Source organism: Otolemur garnettii, unplaced genomic scaffold, assembly GCF_000181295.1.
Source record: "Otolemur garnettii isolate 467f Iridium unplaced genomic scaffold, OtoGar3 scaffold00247, whole genome shotgun sequence".
Classification (NCBI taxonomy): Eukaryota; Metazoa; Chordata; class Mammalia; order Primates; family Galagidae; genus Otolemur; species Otolemur garnettii.
This window is the reverse complement of record NW_003852642.1, coordinates 1618122-1635169: the sequence shown is the minus strand read 5'-3', so window position 1 is coordinate 1635169 and position 17048 is coordinate 1618122. Positions and strand designations below refer to the sequence as shown.

The 17048-nt window shown below is 37.1% G+C and overlaps 3 protein-coding genes across 3 annotated transcripts in view; 1 reads left to right on the top strand and 2 right to left on the bottom strand.

Annotated features, from left to right (window-relative positions):
* Positions 1-545: 545 nt before the first annotated feature.
* On the top strand, positions 546-1521 carry LOC100953634 (olfactory receptor 9G4). The gene has a single exon (XM_003802410.3). The coding sequence runs from the start codon at positions 583-585 to the stop codon at positions 1519-1521; it is 939 nt and encodes a 312-aa protein (XP_003802458.1). The 5' UTR covers positions 546-582.
* Positions 1522-4153: 2632 nt separating this feature from the next.
* On the bottom strand, positions 4154-5083 carry LOC100955733 (olfactory receptor 1013-like). Its single transcript, XM_003802487.1, has one exon. It carries the CDS (start codon positions 5081-5083, stop codon positions 4154-4156), a length of 930 nt encoding a protein of 309 aa, XP_003802535.1.
* An 11532-nt stretch (positions 5084-16615) lies between these two features.
* The window catches only part of LOC100955420 (olfactory receptor 1013-like), a 916-nt gene continuing 483 nt past the window's right edge, over positions 16616-17048 (bottom strand). The window contains exon 2 of the mRNA XM_003802486.1: positions 16616-17041. Within this exon, the coding sequence (XP_003802534.1) occupies positions 16616-17041 (426 nt within the window). The remainder of the gene's footprint in view (positions 17042-17048) is intronic.

Below are 17048 nucleotides of genomic sequence, written 5' to 3'. Positions count from 1 at the left end.
TAGACTAGTAACTGGCCTGTGGTTAGGAATGTATAACCATTCTTGTATTTCATGATAGTAGCAGAAGTGGTACAATATATTGGCGTTCACAGGCCTACCACCACAATGTGTGACACATAAGGAGTTCTTGTAGAAGAATACTGAAATTTTTTGAGCACTCACTATATACCAAGCATTGGGCAGGGATATATATATATATATATATAGTTATATATATATAGTTTACTCATTCAGACAATTGGTTAGGGAGTGATTAGTCATCTTTGTGAGCCTTTGTGAGGCTCATCTTTGTGAGCCTCATTTTTCTTATCTGTCTCATGAGAATAAGAGACTTGCCTTTCATTGAACTGTTAATAAGTGAAATCTCTTAAGTTTCAAATCTGACTATAATTCCAGTGGTTTTACCAAGTCAGAGACTGAAGACTCAAGTTATATTATTCTAGATGGTAAGGAATAAAACTCCACAAGCTTCTCAGTAATTGTTGATTTAATTTATACCTTTGTTAACTTATCTCAATAGAAAAATCATTAAGTGGCATTTATCCTTCCTCACGGTAACCAGGCTTTCTTCTGTGTGCGGACATGGAGGTGGGAAATCGCACCTTCCTGACTGAATTCATCTTGGTGGGCATCTCAGCAGACCCCCGGTGGCAACCAATTTTATTTGGAATATTTCTGACACTCTATTTGATAACTTTGTCAGGGAATATGACCCTGGTTATCCTAATCCGGATGGATTCCCGCTTGCATACACCGATGTACTTTTTCATCGGCAATTTGTCTTTTTTGGATTTCTGGTACACCTCTGTGTATACCCCTAAAATCCTGGCCAACTGTGTCTCAGAAGACAAACGCATCTCCTTGGCGGGCTGTGGCGCCCAGCTGTTCTTCTCCTGTGTTGTAGCCTACACCGAGTGCTACCTCCTGGCAGCCATGGCTTACGACCGCCATGCAGCAATTTGTAACCCACTGCTCTATTCTGGTACCATGTCCGCTTCTCTCTGTACTGGGCTTGTTGCTGGCTCTTACATAGGGGGGTTTATGAATGCCATGGCCCACACTGCCAACACATTCCGGCTGCGCTTCTGTGGTAAGAATATCATCGACCACTTTTTCTGTGATGCCCCGCCGTTGGTAAAAATGTCCTGCACAGACACCAAGGTCTACGAGAAGGTCCTCCTTGGTGTAGTGGGCTTCACAGTCCTCTCTAGCATCCTGGCCATCCTCATCTCTTATATCAACATCTCCGTGGCTATCCTGAGGATCCGCTCAGCGTCGGGAAGGCGCAAGGCTTTCTCCACCTGTGCTTCGCATCTCCTGTCCGTCATGCTCTTCTATGGCTCTCTGCTCTTCATGTATTCCAGGCCCAGTTCCACCTACTCCCTAGAGAAAGACAAGGTGGCTGCTTTGTTCTACACTGTGATTAATCCCCTTCTCAACCCGCTCATCTATAGCCTGAGAAACAAAGATGTCAAAGAAGCCTTCAGGAAAGCAATACATACCATATGTCCACAAACATGAAGGGTCTTGTCTTTGCTGATGCTGATACTGCATTTTCCAAATAATTGGCTTGGAGATGTGTTTCTATGCATTTCTGTATTTCAATTAAACTTGAGTTGTACTTAAAACAATGAAATGTTGTGCAAACAACTTTATTAGTACATTGATGTATTGTAAATTATTTAAAACCTATAGTATTTGTTTATTTAATTCTCTGCAAGATGGTATTTTGCTTCTTTGAAGTACTGTATTTTCCATAAAATTTATTCTATTGGTTGTTTGGGAGAGGTCTTTGGGGCAAAAAGAAATTGTGAGATTACATGATATAGTTTGACTTTGAAGCTTTGTAAGCAGCCTTTAATATGTGAGAATATTTGAAATAGAAAGACTCCTGGAAATATACTCAAGATTTTTTTTTTAAAGACAGAGTCTCACTATGTTGGCCTCAATAGAGTGCTGTGCTGTTACAGCTCACAGCAACTTCTAGCTCTTGGGCTTAGGCAACTCTCTTGCCTCAGCCTCCCAAGTAGCTGGGACTACAGGAGCCTACCACAATGTCCAGCTATTTTTTTGTTGCAGTTTGCCCGGGGCCAGGTTTGAACCCACCACCTTTGGGATATGGGGCTGGCGTCCTACTTGCTGAGCCACAGATGCTGCTCAACATTTTGTAATTATTTATTTTCAGTAAAATGTTCCCTTTATATTTCTTCATAAAGTTCTAATTTAGTATTCAGAAAGTATCTTTGTAATCCTGTGTCTTCTGCATCAACATAAGGTTAGGCAAAATGTTTAAGAGTTGTTTAGATTCTAAACAACAAACAAAATCAAAACTGTTTCTAAATTTATGAGGAAATACGTGTCTTTAAAATTGCACATGTACTTCCCCAAAGTGTGTTGTGTCTTACACAGTGAATATTCCACAGTACTCTCTCTCAGGTCACACAGCAACATACCCTCCCAACTAGAGAAAAATAACGTCAAGTGAAATGAAACAAATTAAGGACAACACTCCACCACCTCCATATGTAGGTCACCTTTGTTCCCTCTGCTTAGCCTTTGTCCTGACTGAAAACACAGGCTGCTTTGAAACTCTGTGACCTGCCCAGCTGTGTGCTTTTCCCTACAGATGTGAACTCAACCTGGGACATTTTCAGGCACTGATAAATTTGTTTAGATTGATGCCTGAAACTCTGAAAAAAATCACATATTGCTAAACAAGTAGGAAGTAGCCCTGGCTCTGAGCCCAATTCCTTAAATTCTCACATAAGCTCCATAACTGAACTGCCTCATGGTGGACAGGTCTAGTTAGAACATTCTTGTCTTGCTGTCCTCTGCAGGACAGGGGTAGCCTCTTTTAAGTAAATGCTTCACACTGATCACCCTGGCACTTACCGTTTCTTGCTTGGAATCCTAACGGGCTCCAACATCAGGATGGATTGGAGCAGTCAGTCTACTGGGGAGACTCAGGACACAGGTTTAGACAGATTAAACAATATTCCAAACCCAGGGCTTATGTTTTTACACCAGAAGTTCGTAATTATAAAAATAACTTATAGTTTAACATGTAACATATGGTGATGTAGTTGATATTTTATTGAATAGCCTTTAAAGGCTACAAGGATTATTAGTTACATTTTAGGAATTAAGAATTTGCAGTTCATAGGTTAGAATTTTGCTGCTGAAAGATTATAACAAGCACTAGGATGACATTTACAAGATGCATTAAAATTTAAAAAATTAGGACAAATAGTTGCAGCCCCTCCATTTGTATTAGGTCTGACATTTTGAATTTTCCCTGAATTTATTTTCCAACACCTCACTGACCTTTCTTTTTTCATCAAAATAATCTTAGCATTTCTTATCCTTAGGTTATCCAGGAAGCTCTATGAATGCTTGACTGGTACTTGACTTTCCCTAATGTTATTGATTCATATTATGCTCTCTTCACATTCCCTCTGATACTCATTACATTCAGAAAAATAATTGAGTCAGTACAAGGGAGAAAAAAAATTGAATTCTTGTGATCCCAGAAGTATTATATACTCTTTTATTTTGCAATAATTTGAAACACTTATTCTCAAGAAAACTTTACTAATATTAAATTGAGTCTATAATTCTACAGATTACAGTCTGATCACACCAACAAAATGAAAGAAAAACTAATACAAATGTAAACTTCCCTTTTTGAATTTCATTCAATAGGAAAAAAGATTTTTTTCTTGAAAATCCAGTTCCCCGCCTGACACTCTTCCTTTCTTTCTTTCCCTGGGATGCCACCCACTCTCTCAGTTCTTCTCTCTTTCCCTGGCTCCATCTTCCCCTTACTCACTCCCTGATCTCTGCTCTCTTCTCTCTCTTTCTCATCTCTTCCCCTGCCTACTCTCTTCCCTCTCTCTAATACAGAATAAACTTATACTTTTATAATCTAATCTTGGCCTAGAGATTTTTTTTTTTCCTAATCTTGTGAGGAACCCCTATGGAGCAAGCCTGCATTTTTGAAATCTACTGCTCAGTGGCCCACACAGAGACTTCAGAAAAAATAATTGAACAATATTTTGAACAACAACAACAAGAAATCCAGTTCCCCAAGCTCTCCCTGAAGCCGTTTGTTATAGTTTTGCACAGATTTGAGAAATTAATGCCAGTTCAGACTTCAGGTGGTTGCCCACTTGAAGAGTTTCCTCAGAGCCTCTTTCACATCCTTGTTCCTCAGGCTGTAGATCATGGGGTTCAACATGGGGAACACCACTGTGTAGAAGGTGGAAACCATTTTGTCCCTCTCTAGGGAATAGCTGGCACTTGGGCGAGAATAGATGTAGAGAATAGAGCCGTAGTATAAGGTAACAGAGATCAGGTGGGAGGAGCATGTGGAGAAGGCCTTGAGGCGGCCCTGGGTGGAGAGGATCCTCAAGACAGCAGCGATGATGAAGAGGTAGGAGGCCAGGATGAGCACGGTGGGGGCTATGACGTTGGAAGCCAAGAGAAAGTACAGCACAGCCTGGTAGCTGTCTTGCACGTCACATGCCAACTTCACCAGGGGTGGGACATCACAGAAAAAATCATCGATGACATTGTCACCACAAAAATCCAACGTGAATGTGTTGCTGGTTAGTATTATTGCATTGACAAAGCCCCCAGTGTAGGAGTATATAACCAAACAGATGCATAGTCTCTTTGGCATAGCCTGAGAATAAAGCAGGGGGTTGGAAATGGCCACATAGCGGTCGTAAGCCATGGAAACCAGCAAATAGCACTCACTATAAGCCAGCCCTGCAGAGAAGAAGAACTGACACAGGCAGCCAGCAAAGGAGATACTTTTGTCTTCAGAGATGCAGGTCACTAGAATCTTTGGCGTGTAGACGGAAGAATACCAGAGATCCAGAAAAGACAGATTTCCGATGAAAAAATACATGGGTGTGTGGAGACGGGAGTCATTACAGATCAACACTATGAGGGTGCTATTTCCGAGCAGGGTCAGTGAGTACACCCCAAGGAATACTCCAAACAGAACCATCTGCATCACCGGATCTGTGGTGAAGCCCAGAAGGATAAACTCAGTCACCGTGTGGTTGCTCCCCTCCATAGCTTAAAGTGAACTCCCCTACAAAGAGAATAGAGAAGAGTTCTATTGTCTCAGCCAATAATAAATGAGGGTATTCTCCGTGTTAAGCACCTGAGATGCTGTTCAGCAGGGTTCTTGTCTACTTCAGACATATGATAGGAATGCATTTAAAAAGCTATGAGGCTTTTGGTGGGATTATTAATTTTTTCAGCTATTTCCTGGGCCCTAGGTGATGTTCTAACATAATAGTGAAGATGATAGAGCTGACTCCTGTTCTATGGAGACTTTATTCTAGAAAGTAGAGATATGTAGCAACAAATAAGTATAGATAGATTTTCAGTTAATGTCTGAGGCTATTAAGAAAATAAAAGTAGTTGATGGTATTAAAACAAACTAGGAAAGAGCTAATTGAATTTAAGAGAAAACCTTTTACCATTTCCCAGGTAAGAGTGGACAAATTGTTTGGTGCCTGTGAGAATTAGGAAGGTCATCGTGGTTTAAAAAGTGATGAAAATGTCATATTCCACAATCATGGGAGCCTGTAGCACATTTAGCCCAAATCCCAGGGAAGGAACCAGATTAAAAATCAGAGCGAAATTTGGCTGGAGACCAATGAATTAATCTTTCTGCTAGTGGCAAGTAAAAATAGTGTGATGTCCTCATGGGTCTTTGGGATCTAAAAGCAAAGGGCATAGCCTTATTTCCCAGTCTTTATAACTGGCCATTAACCTTATCAAGACCAGCGTCTCAAGATGATTGTCTATTGCAATGGTTCTAAATCCTAGCATATCAAAAATCTCCCTTAAAATATTTTTAGTTCTTCCTTTATAGTCTTGAAATGAAATTTATAGTTAATGTAACCTAACTATAAATATATATGTATGTTAACTACCCAAAGTCTAATGCAAAAGTGCTACAAAAGAAAAATAGTTCATAATACAACATTATATAATACTTATAATGTAGCATTTATTATAAAATGACATAAAATGTCAATATGGATTGACATTGGATTGGATTGTCAATCCAATCCTGGATTACTTGGTGAAAGAGATAAATATAGCACAATTAACAAAACATAGAGAATCTTCATGAATGTATTGTGGACTCAAGTCTCAGAAGCTGTGGGAGCTGCATCTTCATTGGTGATGAGATTTTTCTGACAAATTGAATGATTCTTGATAAAGATGTTAACAAAACAATTGACAATCTTCCCTTCATTTTAAATTTATCCACTGGTACTTAGGAAAATATTGCAAAATACACTTTCTCTTTGTTTGTAGAGGAGTGTCAATTTCAAAATCATGTAGTTACAGAGACATTTTCCAATGACCAAATGTCCATCAAGACTCTGGTGGAGAGGGTGGAAATTTTATTTTATTTTATTTATTTTGGCATAGGACTGTCCTATGAATGCAGGATATTTTTACCCTTTTCTACTACATATTCCATATTCCAGAAAAGTCCCGATCTTTGTCATAATCATAAATCTCATCATACACATAAGAAATGCTCCTTAAAGCATATGATCATTTCTTAAGAAACTCTACGCTAAGGCTTTGCATTTTACTTTGTGAATTCTCATAAGTTCTTCTAGGAATTATGTAAACAGTAGAAAAATAACTGGAGGATATCCCTGAGTGTGGCAACATATACCTCTATTTACTTTTCCCACTGAGCCACTGAGATCAAGCAGAGATAGGAACCCACAAGGATGTAAACTCTATAAGAAGAGAGATTGTTATCTGTTTTGCTCATTACAAATATCTGCTGCCCAGAATAATGCCTGGCATAAAATGGATTCACAATAAATATTTACTGAATGAATGAATGAGTAACCCTGACTCAGAAGATAAATAAATCAATAGAATTGATGTTTCGGGGTGGCCTCTAAGGATGTCATTATATCCTAAAATCACTACATAATTGTTTGATATTCCAGATATACTTCCTGGGACAAGCAATTCTAGGTCATTTGTGTTCTTTGCAGACAGGTATAGGAATAAAGGAATCAGGCCACAAAATAATCAGCCTGACAAAATATTTGCTTATCTAAATGGAGTGTGTCTGTGAAGAAAATGTTTTTCATGTGAGCAACAGATCGCCCATCACTGTATGGCATGATGGACAAGAAGCATGCCTTAGACCTGACTGCTCAAACTGGAGACAGCTGGGCTATCATGGAAAACACATTTGCCTTTCAGGCTGTAGTCAAGTATTCAAGTTCTCCATCACAAACTAGTCAACAATGTAAAGGCTTGGCAGGATGTAGTGCCTTGTGCCTGTAATCCTACCATTTTGGGAGGCCAAGGCAGGAGGATTGCTTGAGGTGAGTAGTTTAAAACTAATTGGAGCAACAGAGATCTCCCATCTCTGCTAAAAAGAAAAAAGAAAAAACAAAAAACAAAACTATAAAATGTTCGTGGGGTGTGGTGGTGTGTGCTTATAGTCCTAGCTACTCAGGAGGCTGAGGCAGGAGGATCACTGGAGGTGAGGAGTTGGGAGATGCTTTGAGCTATAATGACACCACTGCACTCTAGCCAGGGTGACAGAGTAAGACTATGTCACAAAATGAAAAAAATAAAAAATGTAAAGCCTCGTTTTTTTCATATGTGTAGTGGGGATAATTTTTTTCTCCTCAGGGTTGTTAAAGAGTTAACTGAAGTAAGGACCATGCACAGAGCCTGGCATGTTACAAACACTTAAGTGGTTCTCAAATTCTTTGCAGGCAAGAATTACCTTGTTCACCCTAGTGTTTCCAATTTAGCAGGTTGTAGGTGAGCTTCAAGGAATCTGTTTTTCATTAAAGCAGTCCAAGTGCTGGTAATGCAGGCTGTCTGAAGATCATGCTGAGAAGTGCCAAAATGAGTATCAGTTGTATTTGCAAAACTTGTCAGCATCAGAATGGAGTTGCTAGTGTTAGAAAAACAAATGAGCAAACAAACAAAACCCCTGGCAAATAGAGCCATGGAAGGCCTTGAAGAGAGGGTTCTCATGCTTGTATTTCTGATAACAAAACTGTCACAAAAGACTGCAAAACCCACAACCTTAACACAAAAGTCATCGCAACTTTACATACACAAAAAACTACTTCTGCAAGAGCATTTGCATAGCTACTGCCTGACCAACCTTAGATTGCAACACCTTTGTTACTGATCTTTGTAGCCAAGAATAATTATTTCAAAATAAAGGGGTGATCCTTCTCATTTTTTCTTTTAAAGCCTTTGTCTTCCCTGAAAGTGCAGTTTATTGCAGCACACATATTCCACTGCAATGCTCTATTCATGGATACAATTTTGTTTTTAATTTTAGAGAGATTCTCTTTTTGTTATTCAGGTCGACATACATGGTGTTAGAAACGGCAACTAAAAACATCCTTATTGAAAGAAATTTGTGATTCTTTGGTGTGGCAGTACTCACCTGAGCCCTTTGAGTTTTCCTCTTTCCCAGCCTGTCTTTCTGTCCTGGGAAGGCGTCATTCAGGCCAAGCCTCCCTCTTCTTGGTAAACGTTTTCTGATATTGTTTGGGATCTGGTTTCAAAAAGGCCATCTTTATACAGTGTGATATATCTCTCAAAGGATGATAAAAGACTTCCATCTTTTCTAGAATATCCGTTTAGTTATGAAAGACGTATGTCTTTCTGACTGAGTACTCTGGTTTCTATAGAACTTACTACGTTCTGTCGGGGAGGCCTGGCTTTTCCAGTGCTTTCACTTTGGGTATGTGTGCCTAGTTTAATATTTTGTTTCATCTGCATGCCGACTTTAAAATTTTTGTGACTACTCTTATCTTGGTTTCTTTCTAAAAGCAAAAATAAACATTCTAAATAGGGGGTGCAAGATGGCTAATGAAAAGCCACTAGGGTGGGTGCTACCATCTAAAACACCTATCTAAACTCCCGACATTCCTTGGCAGGATTTATAGGATTTTCTCTGCTCTGAAAAGATTAATAAGACATGGAATGGAATTTTCAAATGTTATGGAAAGCCAGTGTTTCTAGGACTGTAGATTATGGCCCATTCTTGTGTACATTTTTAAACTTATGGGCAAACTTATATCAAGGACAATTCAGAGCCTAGATGGTCATTATTTAAACTCTCTATAAAGATCTACAACTATAGAGTCTAGAACTTTCTAAGTCTTCTATCTCTTTATATTATTTTCTTTGCTAGTTTGAAAGTTCTATTGGTATTGACATAAAATTCTCTTATGACATTACAGCCAAGATTTAAAAAAAATACAGTCTTAAAGGGCTTTTGAATTAATTAATGACTTTATAAATCACCCTAGCTCAGTGATAAGCAAAGACTTAGACTCATTTAGGAAATGTAAATTTAGGTTTACCTGACTAACAGTTGCTCGCAGGAATGAAACATTCCGTGGAAAAAATAATAATATTAAAGAAAAGAACCAGATAAATGTTTATAAAAGTTAAGCTGATATCCAATAGTTAAAAATTTTGAATCAGAGCAATAAAAAATAAGTCTTCTCCATCATAAAAATTTTGTTTTTTTCTGCCATGCAGTGGTAAAACAATATTAGGAAGCAAAAACCCATCATGTTAAAATTCTTCTCTGCCTGCATTTGCTAATCAAGCAAACTAGAAGATCAAACAAAAGATAGATTTGGTACTAGGTACCAAAGACTATAGAAGACTATTTGGAGATTATTTTTCTTATACTATTCAGCCAGCACTAGCTACAATGTAAATAATTGCAAATTTAACCCTAAACTTATTTGAAATTGAAAGAGGAGGAAAAATGTGAAAGAGGTTTTCTGTTTTTTAAAATTTATCAAAAAAAAAATAAAATTTAACTGCTGTGATAAAAACTATACCCCAAATTTTGGTCCACAGCCTTTGTTAGATTACTTATCAAGGGAAATAAAGTTAAACCATGCAAACAAGTTCTAATTTCATCAGAAATATAATTTAAATACTACTGTCTTTTATAAACTGGTATGTCTGAGTTACTATCTCATAGTTAAAATTCTAAAATGAAAGCTCTACGATCTTTATTTGTGTGTATGCATGTTTAAGTGTATTATGTACAACATAAATGCATTGTGTTGTATGTTGTATCTGCATAGTAAAACCTGGTATAGTTAGCCAGAGATCCCTTGAGGAATTCTATTTGCTTCACCTTAGATAATGAACACTCGTATATCTTTAGTATCTGAATTTAGCAACTTACCTAAAAATCTCATCACCACCACCATCTTAATAGAATTCAGATCTGTCACAGAATCTTTTATGTTAGTATATGGATTCCCAGGATTATAGATTCCTGAAACCCCTCAGGATTTCATAGTTTGGGAGAATAACTAACAAGGCAATTAAACAAAATTGTGTGTTGACAAATCAGGAGTTATTATTAAGATGGAGAAAAAAAATTTGGAGACTATAATTCCCTGGTGAAAAAATGTAATTAGTCATAATTTTAATTATCTTTATTGAGTTGTGTAGAAGGTAAACTAAAATATGTATACATGTATATTACATATTCTGTAACTATTCACATGTATGTTTCTGCATATTAAAGTACATATATCCTCCAAGGCTAATATTTCTGTTACATGTTGGGTGGATAGATTTTATTTGCTCCTCCAAACCAGTTCTCCACATTTCTATCTCCTTTTGCTCTGGAATGCTCAACTACATTAATTGTATGAATGGACTCTTTTCTCTGTTTGATGGATTTAGCCAATAGTTATTGGTGGCAGTAAGAGGGTTGAGGGCAGAGGGTTTTCCCATGATCTTCACCTGCAGAGATGGCACAGATGGTGGTATCCCTGGCTTTAGACCATAGCTTCTAATAGGTGGCCCTCTTTCAAATCTCTCTCTCTCTCTCTAATAACCTTTATAACCTCTCCTTCTTCTTGTATCTTCAGTAAAAGAGGTGGCAATAGCTCTCAGAAGGAATTAGTACCGGAGTATATTAGTTAGGATTCTCCAGAGAAATATAACCAATAAGATCTATATGTATATCTAGATCTGTATTTGTATCTATATCTATAGAGAGAGCGAGCGAGTGAGAGAGAGATACATAGATATGTGAGATGGGGGATTATTGTGACAAATCCTAGAGTCCAAAGCCTAGGTCCAAGAGTCCTAAGATTTTGATATCTAAGGGCAGGAGAAGATGAGTGGATCTCAGCTTTAGGAGAGGGAGGGAAGGAGGGAGAGAGAAAAAGAGAGAGAGAAAGAGAGAGAGAGAGAGAGACACTGAGATTCAGCTTCAGTCTCTTTTCGTTCCGTCTGGGCCCTCAGTTGATTCATGGTTCCTGCCCATATTAAGGGAGAATCATTCCAACTAAAAAGCCTACTTAGAGACACTTTACAATCTTGTCTAGAAACATCCTCACAGACACACTCCAAAATAAGGTTTTACCAGTTCTCCAGGTATTCCTAAACTAGGCAAATTGACACTAAAATCAATAATAACACAGGGTTGTAACACAACTCCCTGGGAATTCTCTGTATGACATATGTTCCTTTGTAAACCCTCCTCAAATGAAACAATTTACATGGCCATTCTTACTTGTCAGTTTCGTGACTGATGCTGATCCTAGAAATAGGACAAGAAGATAACCATTCCCGTGGGATTAGGTTGTTTACATATATATTTGAAGACTAGGTGGAGAATGTGTAGTGGAAAGAAATGAGGTATTGATAATCTATAGAATCCAGTTGCATCACACTTCTTTAAATGATTGCAGTGGACTAATGGTATGAAGGGTAGATTAAGGGTAATGGATTGAGAGATTAATTTTTGTGACAAAATACATGAACATAGACATTATAAAATTATGATGAGTTGACTCTGTCGAAGCTTAATCCTGTGATTGTTCACCTGAACACTCAAACAGGAAGCCACAATGTTTCTCCTCTTCTATGACTCTTAGGAAAATATAATTGAAAAGAAATGCTGTGGACTATGTTTTGGCACTTCAGAGTTGTAACCCAAATAAATGCTTTACAAGAATATTTTCTTTCTTCATATCCTTATTCTATAAGCCTTTTTGTATTTACCCTGACCATTAGAATAAGTATTGCTATTCTTGATAGGTTCTCGTTCAATTGGAGCCCCTACGTGTGCACTCCATAGACACTTTCTACTAAAATAGTAAACAAAATGCAACACCATATGCTTGGGAAAGTGCCTTGTGATAGAATCCCCAAGGATTCAGACTTGAGTTATGGAAACAAAGGGGTGAGAAATTCTGAAATTAGGCAAAATGCTGCATCTTTAAATCTCTATAAAACCTACTGAACTGTGCTATAGAGAAACAGTTCCACCAATACAAGGGGGCTTGAACAACATTTCCTCCATCCAGCCCATCCTGCGCTCATTCGCACAAGCCCAGTCCTAGAAGGACTAAAGGAAAGTAAGAGATAGAGAATCCCACAGAGCACCCTAGGATTGCTAAGGAATTCCACATTCTGGGGAACAGAGCTGCCCAGAGAAAGTCCAGGGGCAGAGGTCAAAAGCTATTTTTGGAAAGAATAGAAACAAGGGCCTAGGATTATATTCTTTGACTGGTGAGTGACTCTTCCATGATTAGGAAAATCTCATAAAATGACTAGAATTCATTGAGTATTTTTGTATCTATATTCATTAGTGAAATTAGTCTCCTTTTTAGTTGTGTTCTTTCCTGGTTTTTGGAATCAGGGTGATTCTTATTTCATTGTGTGTGTGTGTGTGTGTGTGTGTGTGTGTGTAGAACATTCCTTCTCAATGTTTTGTAATAATTTCTCTAGTATGGGTATAAGCTCTTCTTTGAAGATGTGATATAGTTCTTGTGTGAAGCTGTCCTTTCCAGGGATTTTTTTTTGTTATTGTTATTGGAAGTTTTTTTATTTCTTCAATCTCAGTGCTTGATATTGGTCTACTCAAGAGATCTATTTCTTCTTGGTTGAGTCTAGGGAGAGGGCATGATTCCAGGTATTGATCAATTTTCTCCCCTTCACATTGTCAAATTTCTCAGCATAGAGTTTCTTACAGTAGTCAAAGTTAATCTCTTGTAGCTCTGTGTTATCTATTATTTCCCCCTTTTCATTTCTGATTGAGGTTATTAAAGATTTGGCTTTTCTGTTTGTAGCTAATCTGGCCAAATGATTTCTGATTTTATTTATCATTAAAAAGAACCAACTCTTTGTTGGTTCATTAATTTTCTAAATGATCTTTTGTTTTCATTTGTTGGTTCATTAATTTTCTAAATGATCTTTTGTTTTCAATTTCATTTATTTCTGATTTAGTTTTGGTATTTATTTTCTTCTGCTAGGTTTGGGATTATATTTTTCTTCTTTTCCATTTCCTTATGGTGATTCATTAGGTTGTTGATGTCCTATATTTCTGTTTTTCAGATGTAGGCATCTAATGTGATCAATTTCCCTTTTAGGACTGCTTTTGCAGTAACTTGTAGCTTCATTGTTGTTATCTTTGAGAAATTTAACAATTTCTTCCTCTATCTCTTCCTTGATGCAATTCAGCATAAGGTTGTTTACCTTGCATGCCTTTGTGTGGGGCTGAAAATTTTTGTTGAATTTGAGTTTCACCTATATTGCCTTGTGGAAAACGCAAGGTATTATTTCAATTCTTTTAATTTTTTTGAGGCTTTATTTGTATACTAGGATATGATCTATTTTGGAGTAAATTGCATGGACTATTGAGAAGAGGTATATCCCAACTTTAGGGTTGGGATGCTGTGTTCTATAGTTCTGTTAAGCCCATTTGTTCTAGGATCACATTTAAGTCCTTTGTATCTTTGTTTAGTTTCTGTTTAGAGGTTCTGTCTAGTTCTGTCAGATGTGTTAAAGTCCCCCACTATTATGGGGTTATATGATATCATATTATTCAGGCTAATCAAGATTTGTTTCATAAATCTGGGAGCATTTAAGTTGGGTGCATAAATTTTGAATTGAAATCTACTTGTATCTGAAAATAAGATTTTGACTCCTCCTTTTTTCTGATTTTCATTTGCCTGAAATACTGTTTTCCATCCCTTTACCCAGAATCTAGATTTATCTTTTCAAGGTTAGATGTGTTTCCTGGAAACAGTATATGGATGGTTTGTGCTTTTTTCTATCCATTCAGCCAGCTTTGCCTCTTAAGTGGGGATTCAAGCTATTAACAAATATTGAAAGAATTGATAAGTATGGTAGAGTTCTGTTCATCTTATTTTGTAACTATCTGTTACTTAGTTTTATCTATTGCACCATTGTGAAAGCTAGGTTTTGTCCTTTAGTTTCTGGGTATTTACTTTTCTGATGGATCATTGTGGTGGTTGGTGTGGAGAACAGTATTTCCTATAGAGATGGTCTAATTGTGGTGAATTTCCTCAATGTTTTCATATCAGTAAAAGATTTGATTTTTCCAGCAATTTGGAAGCTTGGTTTAGCAGGATACAGAATTCTGGGCTGCAAATTGTTTTGTTTAAGAAGGTTAAAGGTGACTATTTTCTTCTAGCTGGGGAAGTGTCAGCTGAAAAGTTCACTGTCATCCTGATGGATCTGCCCCTATTGGTCCATTGGTGCTTACTCCTGGCTGCTCGCAGAATTTTCTCTTTAGTCTTGACTTTGAACAGGTTCATTACAATGTGCCTTGGAGATGCCCTTTGTTGTTGAGATTACTCAGGGTTTGATATTCCTCTAAATGGAGGGTTTTGGAATCTTCATTGAAACTTGGGAAATTTACATTTATAATATTCTCCTGTAGTATTTATCTCTGCCCTAGCAGAGGTGTTGTTCTCTGTACAACACCTTGTAAAGTGGCATTTTGTAAATACTTGTCAAGTTAGGCTATTAATTAATTAATGTGCAGTTATATAATCATCTCTGAGATATTTCTTAAATTAAAAATAGTTGTTTTTTGAACAGGATGTACAATATCTTCCCATATGCCTAGGTGTGTATATCATATATTTGTTACTTATATCTTTACAAATGAATTAAAATCCCATGGAAGGAAACATAGGGAACTGTGTTTTTAATTTTATTTTTAAAGTTTTAATTATTATGGGTACATAATGTGTGTGTGTGGATATATATATATCCACTACCTTAGGCATTTAGCATTTCTTTGTGTTAAGCACATTCCAATTTATTCTTTTGGTTATTTAAGGTATATTTCAACTTATTGTTGATTATAGTCACTTCATTGTTCTATCAATTTTTTTTATTCTATCTAACCATCTAACTTTATTTTTGTACCTATTAACTATCCCCACTTTATGTCCCCTCGCCATTATCCTTCCTAGCCTCAGGTTAGCATCATTCTACTCCCTGTCTCCATGAGATTAATGTTTTTGATATTTGGAATACACATATGAATAATAACAGGCTAGATTCATTTTTTCCCTTGCTTTATTGCTCTTAAAGGGAAGCCAAACATTTGAGCTGTGAAGATCTTATTTCTTATTGTGTATTCTTTGCATAACTTATTGGAACTCAGAGACCAGTCATTACCAAACTTGAAAGACACTATTTGACTTACTTCTAAAACAAGTTTTAGAGGAACTAATTTACCAAGGCAAATATGTATTAATTGAGAAACACAGTTAAATGCTGAACTAGGAAAAATAGCCTAAGTGCCAATTAGCAGATAAAGGGAAAAAAGAATGTGGAATATAAATGCAATGGAATCCTATTTAGCTTTAAACATGTAAATTTGTTGCTTGCAACAACATAGATGAACCTAGACAACATTATGCTAGGTGAAATACTCTTTCTTGCTTTATACTTATATGCTTTGTCTATATAAAGTCTTATTTTGAGTAATATGCATTCATACACTTTTATGTTGCATGTTTCAAGGTGTTTCACTTCACCAAAGTTATAAACTTTTCTTATTATAATAACTGAATTTTGATGCTCTAGATATCACCATTTGGATATAGAAGTCCTTATACCTTCACCACTGTGAGGAGCTCTGTGTGTTATAAAGAGAATCACAAAAATCATATCTATGGGATCTTGATTGGAGAAACTTATGTAAGATAAGGCAAGATAAGATAATGCCTATTGGAGCTAGTTTGTATCAGGTTATTCCTTGGGTACCTCTGAATCTTATTGTTGGTATTTATGGGGGAAAAATACTTATAAAAATGCTTAGGATAATCCATTAAAAGAGTGTATTTAGTTACTATTTATAGGAAAATATTGAAAGTGATCAGCACAGCTATTATTATTTCTAGTAACTAGGTAGATATTGCTCTGTATGTATCAGTCAGCCAAATATTCTTAGGCTAAAGAAATGGAATGTTCTGTCACTTTATGAAGGTAGAAGAGAATTTGAGGGCTCAAGTTTTATGTTTGTCTTTAATTTAAACTAACATGAAATTCAATCCAAATACATATAGTTTATATTCATATTTCATTTCCTAAATTTTCCTAATTTTCTTCGTTTAGGTCTCTTGAACTGACATGTGTTGAAGGTAGAAACTTGTGTCACAAGAATCCTTGACCTGATGGAGCACAGCAGCAGCTCTGCTAGGAATGTAAGTGACCTGATCTAAAATTATCTTTGGGTCTCCTTAGAAGCAGAGACTGTTGGTTATTTTAAGAGTTTATTCAGAGCCTCTTTCACATCCTTATTCCTCAGGCTGTAGATCATGGGATTCAACAAGGGGAATACTACAGTGTAAAATGTGGAAACTATTTTGTCGCTCTCAAAAGAATAGCCAGAGCGGGGGCGAGAATAGATGTAGAGAATAGAGCTGTAGTATAAGGTAACAGAGATCAGGTGGGAGGAGCACGTGGAGAAGGCTTTGAGGCGGCCCTGGGTGGAGCGGATCCTGGAGACAGTGGCGATGATGAAGAGGTAGGAGGCCAGGATGAGCGTGGTGGGGAAGATCACATTGGAGGCCAGGAGGAAGTACATCAGAGCCTGGTATCCATCTTTCCTGCCACAGGCCAGCTTCACCAGGGGAAGCAAATCACAGAAAAAGTCATCAATGATGTTATCCTTGCAGAAATTAAAGGAAAAT

Excerpts from the sequence above, each read along its gene's own strand:
- LOC100955733 (XM_003802487.1), bottom strand. The coding sequence starts at position 5,083 with ATGGAGGGGAGCAACCACACGGTGACTGAGTTTATCCTTCTGGGCTTC.
- LOC100953634 (XM_003802410.3), top strand. The coding sequence starts at position 583 with ATGGAGGTGGGAAATCGCACCTTCCTGACTGAATTCATCTTGGTGGGC.